Source organism: Colius striatus, chromosome 17, assembly GCF_028858725.1.
Source record: "Colius striatus isolate bColStr4 chromosome 17, bColStr4.1.hap1, whole genome shotgun sequence".
NCBI lineage: Eukaryota > Metazoa > Chordata > Aves > Coliiformes > Coliidae > Colius > Colius striatus.
In genome coordinates, this window is record NC_084775.1 from 14,254,986 (window position 1) to 14,261,120 (window position 6,135).

The following is a 6,135-nucleotide window of genomic DNA, read 5'->3' on the forward strand; positions in this document are numbered from 1 at the left end:
GAGCTGTGTCACAGCCACCGCCGTCTCACTGCAGCTCACCGCCATCACGGTACCACTCCATGTCACTGCCATCACGGTACCGTGCCATGGCACTACTGTGTCACTGCGTGTCACCGCCATCACGGTACCACTCCATGTGACCGCCACCGCGGTACCACGCCGTGGCACTACTGTGTCACTGCGTGTCACAGCCATCACGGTACCACCTAACGACACCGTCACTGCTGGCACCTTACACCCGCACCCGCCCCGCTGCCCCGCGCAGCGCCCGTGGCCCCGCCCACCAACAGTAGCCACGCCCCTCGCCCATAGCCCCGCCCACCAGCCATAGACCATTGTAACCACGCCTGCCAGCGTTAGCCCCGCCCCAAGTGAAACCACGCCCACCGATCTTAGCCACGCCCCCGACTGTAACCACGCCCATCTATGTAAGCCACCCCCGATTATAGCCCCGCCCATCGGTGTTGGCCCCGCCCATAACCACGCCCACCCGCCTTATCCCGCCCCCCCCCGACCTTGGCCCCGCCCCCGAGCTCGCTCTGTCCCGCCCCCGCCGCCGTGACGCGACGCCGTTTGTCCGCTGCCGGCCGCCGTCCGCCGTAGCGATGGCGCAGCCCGGGGAGAGCCGTCCGCTGACCGTGCGGGACGTGCAGCAGCTGGTGCGGCGGAAGGACGCGGTGGAGGCGCAAATCAAGGCTTACTACGAGCTGCTGGACGCCGTCAGTGCGGCGGGGGGCGGGGGGAGGGGGAGCGGTGCCGCTTCGCCGGCTCACGGCCGCCTCTTGCCCCGCAGCAAAAGGGCGTCGGGATGCACGAGGCGCTGGTGGACGCGGAGGGGTTTCCCCGCGACGACATCGACCTCTACCAAGTGCGAACCGCCCGGCACAACATCGTCTGTGAGTGGGGGTCGGGCCGGGGCCGGGGGAGCGCTCCCCGGCGGCCGCGAACGCGCCCAGCCGGGCCGCGGGGGGCCGGACGCCCCCCCGAGCGCCGCCTACCGCCAGCTCCCAGCCGCGAGGGTGCGCTGAGGAACAGCCCCTGGGCACAGCCCTGCGCTGAGGAACGGCCCCTGGGCACAGCCCTGCACTGAGGAACGGCCCCTGGGCACAACCCTGTGCTGCTCCGCTGGCTGCCCATGGTGACGCCCCCCCACCTCCCCTGCAGGTCTGCAGAATGATCACAAGGCCCTGATGAAGCAGGTGGAGGAAGCTCTGCACCAGCTGCACGCCCGGGAGAAGGAGAAACATGCGAGGGACGAGGCAGAGGCGCTGGCTGAGGCCATGGGCCACAAGCAGAGCCTCCCCCAGGCCTTTGCCAGGGTGAACGCCGTGACGCCGGGGTCTCCTGCCAGTATCTCGGTGAGCTGGCGGCGTTTGGCAGCCCCTGGGGAAGGCTTCTGGGCACAAAGAGAAATGCAGGTGGTTTTGCTTTAGGGAGGATGTGGGGGCTCTTTCCTGGGAGGTTTCCAAACCTGGGACTGGGGCTGTAGCAGCTCTGCAGGGCCCTTCCCACCCCACCATTCTAGGAGTCTCTCTCTTGCTAATAACTGGGAGTAAGTTGAAGGTTTGATTAGGCTCCTCTGCTTTTATTTCTTTGTCATGCTGTCCCATGAGTAGCCTGGTCACTTGGCAGGTACAGTGTACAGTTCTCAGCTGTATGGCTGCACCACACAGCTCCTACCAGGCCTCACTGAGCATTGCAGCCTCAGTATTTATCTTCCCATGAAACAGGAGAGATGAGTGAGGACTTCCTTCTGTCTAAGGACAGGGGGGAGGTGAGATGCAGTTCAGTTGGCTAAATGGTGAGAGAAGTAGTGTTGGAGCACATCTCTCTCCACGTGGCTGAGTGGAAGGTGAAGCTCCTGTGGTATTAACTTGCTTTGGAGAAGGCAGATGCTCATGTCTCCTCTTTGTCTCTCTGTCCAGGGACTTCAGGTCGATGATGAGATTGTGGAGTTTGGTTCTGTCAACATAAACAACTTCCAGAACCTGCAGAACATCGCCACGGTGGTGCAGCACAGCCAAGGGGTGAGCTCATTTCTGCTCTCACTGCCTTCTCTGTTAGCCACAGCTTTTTGTGTGGAACTGGAATCTCTGGGATCATCATCTCCGTGTCAGAGACAATGTCAGACTCAGTCTGTGCTCTTGTGGCCTTGTTCTCTCACAGCAGTGAGCTAATTCCTGCTGGACAGAAGAGAGCTGAGAGGTGTGTGTGCTCTTTGCTGTGAACATCAAATTGACTGTTCTCCCCTGGGGATGCCCTGCAGCAGGAGGCTGTGTTGCTGAGCTGCCTTTGGCCAGAGCAGCTGCCACAGCCATCAAATGCTTCATAGAGGAATCTCCTGGGGATGTCTCACACAAAACACACTCTTCTTTCAGACCTGGCCGCAGGGGTGGGAACGGGCGCTGCTGAAGAACAGCCCACCCTGGGCCTGATGTTCTCCTGGTGCTTCAGCAAAAGAAGGAAAAAGAGAATTGACTTGGTGCTGGAATGTTGCTATCTATTTTAGTTCTCTTCTTGTTGTTAATCTCCCTTTCAGAGCCCCCTGAGCGTGACTGTGATCCGCAGCGGCAAAAAAGTGCATGTGGGGCTGACTCCGAAGCGCTGGGCTGGGAAAGGCCTCCTGGGGTAAGCTGCTGTTTCACTTCTTGGAAGGGATGAGGCTTTCTCCCTGCTCAGAGCACGTTTCCTGCAGCCAGGTCAGCTCTCTGCTCTGACAAGAGTTTTCTGGCAGGTGCCAGCTGAGAGCTGGAAGCTGTCAGTTTTGCACAGAGGTATGGGGAGGGGAGTTGTGTCAAATGTGAGCACAGAGAGGAAAGGCTCAGTGACTGTTTTGTCCAGGAGACCAATGGAACAGGGTTGTGGTGGATCTGATTGATGCCACGTCAGAGTTTCTGTGCACATTTGAGAGCTGAGACTTTACTGTTTCCTTCTCTTTCAGCTGCAACATCGTCCCCTTGCAAAGATGACCATTCCTTGGAAAACAATAAAGCTGAAGTTTGTGCCTGCTTTGTGGACTCTGAGCTGGTTTGAAGATTTCCCTGTATGTTTTTACTGAAGCTTGTTGCAGAGGATATGGCCTCTGGGTGCCTGACTTGCAGAGCCTTCTGCAGAGGTTCTGACAAAGCAGGGCCTGCCTGCAGTTCAGATCTGCATTGGTTGGTCAGCAGTCGCTTGCAGAGCTGCAAGAGGTGGCTTCATCTCTTAACACCTTGTGTCAGTTTGGCACGAGGCAATAGAAAGACCCAAACCTCATTTGATACAGGCTCTAAAGAGCATGAGAAACTCTTAACCTGGTGATAATAGAACATTCATTTTGTTTTTTTCTCGGAATCCCTCCCTGAGCATCTCGTAACAGATGCTAAAAACTCCTGCAGCTCTTCTCAGTGTCTTTCAGAGTAGGTTACAGTCAGGAATTGCTCAAAGTTGCTACTTCCCTATCTTACCACAAGTTGTGAAGTCACTGAACATGATGAAGCTTTGGAACACCTGATTGTTTTAAGTTAAATGAGACAAGGGACAGGGGTTATAATTCTACTTTGATTTACTTTCAGTAGTTCGTGTAGTTGTGATTACAAGACCCTGAAGCTGGCTCCTCAGTGTTTAAAAAACTTGCTTTGTGTGGGAACTCTTTGAGGAGATTTTGAGGATTGTTGGTTGGTTTGAAGCTTGTTTCCAGTTGAACTTCCCAAAACAATAAACCCCAGTAATGCCTCTTTCCATTCTAGAAGCTGTTATTTTGGGCAATACTCCGGGGCCAGGTTGGGTGGGTTAAACACAGATCTGCACAAAGTCATGGCCTCCTGACCTTCCAGAGCCAAAGCCCAGGTCAGGTACAAGCCTTTCATCAGTGCTCATGAGCAGGGTGTGGTGTAAGCAACACATCAGGAGTGATTCCATTCTAATTGTTATTAACCAGACCTGAAATAACACTGAGAAAGTGACCTAAACCCCAGACTGAAATCACTGGGGGTTCTCTGTTAAACTATGTTTTACTCAGTGTTTGTGTTCCAGCATCCAGTCCCAACAGAGCAAGATCTCACTGAAGTGGTAAGACTTCAAAGCAGAGCTCCCTGCTCAGTGATCCCCCTGGCTGCTGCAGCAGCCCCTGGCCCGGTGCCTTGGGTGAGATTGTATCTCAGTAATCCCTCTCACAGCAGTCTCCCCTCATCTTCCAAGTGACTTTAAAAGGGCTGCAATGTGGCATTGTGTTGCTCCATCTCTTTTGTTGAGGAATAACTGAGCATGGGAGGTGTTTGGGGACCCTGTGAACCCTGCCTGGCTTTCCCAGAGCAGCTGTGAGGTGAAACCTCTGCTGCCCACCTTCCCCAGGCACTGTGACCCACAAAAGCATCTCCCAGATCCCCCAGGAAATCCCTCTGGGAAGCAGTGGGATATCCCTGTCTGGTTACAAGGCAAGAACCCCCGTGGAGGGGGTTGTTCTGCAGGAGGGATGAGGTGAGTCTCTGCAGGGGACCACAGTCTCCACAGATGGGTGTAAAACAAGAATCCTTAATGCATGTGTCAGGCTGGGGAGACTTCTGGGGTTTTTCTGGCAGAAGGGGGAGGGAGATGTGTTTGTAGTGCTGCTGCAGTTCCTGAAGATGTGGCTGTACCCACAGCTGCAATCTGCCCCTCTTTTCTCCCCAAGAAACAGAATGTAGGTGTAAGTATGTGATGAGCTGGGTATGGATTTGCAGCTGGAATGTCAGCCCTCCAAGGGGCTGTGTGCTTGGCAAATGTGTCTGGGGATCCCAGCTCTGGCTGGCTTTTAAACCTGGGGCTAGATACCAGTCCAGGAGAGGAAAAACACTGTTCCAGGCCTTTGTGTTTGTGCCTCCTGTGATGAGATGATCTAGAAAACCCCACCTTTCTGTCCTGCTCTTGAAATGAGGCTGGGGGTCAGGCCAGCCCTGTCAGCCAGGTGATTCCTGCTCTCAGGGAGCTCGTTTCCCTCCCAGCATGGAGGGTGTCTGCATGCCTCAGGCAGCCCTTGGCTCTGCCAGGCTTTTGTAGAAGTGTGTCCCCAGCCCTCTGCCTGGGTGTCCTGTAGAACAGGTTAAACTATCCCAACAGGTCTAATAAATGGAGATTATGCTGCAGAACCTGCTGTGGTAAGTTTGGAGCTTCCACCCCACTCAAACCTTCTGCAGCAGGAGTGGAGCAGAAGAGGAGCTGCTCTGAGCCAGAATAAACAGGAGTTTTGCGCTGGAGAGCTGAAACTCCTCCCTGTACCCTGTAAGGCCAGGGAAGGTGGATGGGATCCTGCAGGGTGGGAACTGCCGTGTCTGAACCAGCTTCGTGTGCAGGTGCTGATGCACACAACGAAGCCGCCTTGTTGCATCTACCAGAGATGGGGCTTAAGGACCAAATCCCTGCTCCTGGAGCCATAAAGCTCCCTCATTTCGAAGCAGCTGAGTTGTGCCGTGGAGGAGGAGCCGAGAGCAGCCGTTTTGAGGCCGTGCCCCCTCCCAGCAGCCTCGTTGGGTCGGGTTGATGATGGGAGCTGCTGTCCCAGCTCCTTCTCCTCTCCCAGCTGGGTCTGAGCCTTGTGCTGGGCAGAAGGAAAAACGCGTCAGGTTTAGAAAGTGTTGTTTGAGCTCAACAGCGAGGCTGAAGGGAACAGTTGGGGGTGCTTAGAAGCGATCCCCCGTGCTGGTGAAGGCGAGAGGCCGCTGTGGTCCCTGCAAGGGGTCCCTGGGCAGGGAGCTGAGCGCCAAGGAGGGACGTGGCGGTGCTGGGGTGCGACCGGCGTCCAACGTCCTCTCTGCTCGCCCTGCTGAGGGTGCCAAGGGAGCTGAAGCCGCCCCAACCCCCTCCCGTGGGGGAGCAGTGGGTAAAGAGCCCTCATCCCGCTCCCCGGGCAGGAGGAGCGTCGGGTCCCAAAGGGCTCTGGCGATGCCGGGGGGGTGAAGGGGTGTCACAGCCACGAGCAGGATTTGGGCTCGGGCAGGGCAAAGGGCACAGCTTCGGGCAGGGGCACGGCCCCGGCTCTGCACGGCAGCCGGGCAGAGGGGCCCGGCCTCTCCCCGCCCGCGGCCTCTCGCGTCCCCGGCGCGGCCCGAACCGGCGCCGCCGTTGCCCGGGAACGGCTGCACGCGAGAGGCCGCGGGGCCGGAGCCACGGTGAGCGGCG

General features: G+C 57.1%; 1 protein-coding gene across 1 annotated transcript; it reads left to right on the top strand.

Annotated features, from left to right (window-relative positions):
* The first annotated feature begins 558 nt into the window (after positions 1 to 558).
* Positions 559 to 3,722, top strand: PSMD9 (proteasome 26S subunit, non-ATPase 9). Its single transcript, XM_062009911.1, has 6 exons — positions 559 to 719; positions 794 to 896; positions 1,165 to 1,358; positions 1,926 to 2,027; positions 2,540 to 2,628; positions 2,942 to 3,722. The coding sequence occupies exons 1-6, from the start codon at positions 606 to 608 to the stop codon at positions 2,967 to 2,969; spliced, it is 630 nt and encodes a 209-aa protein (XP_061865895.1). The 5' UTR covers positions 559 to 605; the 3' UTR covers positions 2,970 to 3,722.
* Positions 3,723 to 6,135: the final 2,413 nt, after the last annotated feature.

What these genes read in the sequence shown, in the direction of transcription:
- PSMD9 (XM_062009911.1), top strand. Translation starts at nt 606, where the DNA reads ATGGCGCAGCCCGGGGAGAGCCGTCCGCTGACCGTGCGGGACGTGCAG. An exon ending in CGCCCGGCACAACATCGTCT is followed by an intron (nt 897 to 1,164) that starts GTGAGTGGGGGT and finishes CCTCCCCTGCAG; the next exon opens with GTCTGCAGAATGATCACAAG. An exon ending in TGGTGCAGCACAGCCAAGGG is followed by an intron (nt 2,028 to 2,539) that starts GTGAGCTCATTT and finishes TCTCCCTTTCAG; the next exon opens with AGCCCCCTGAGCGTGACTGT.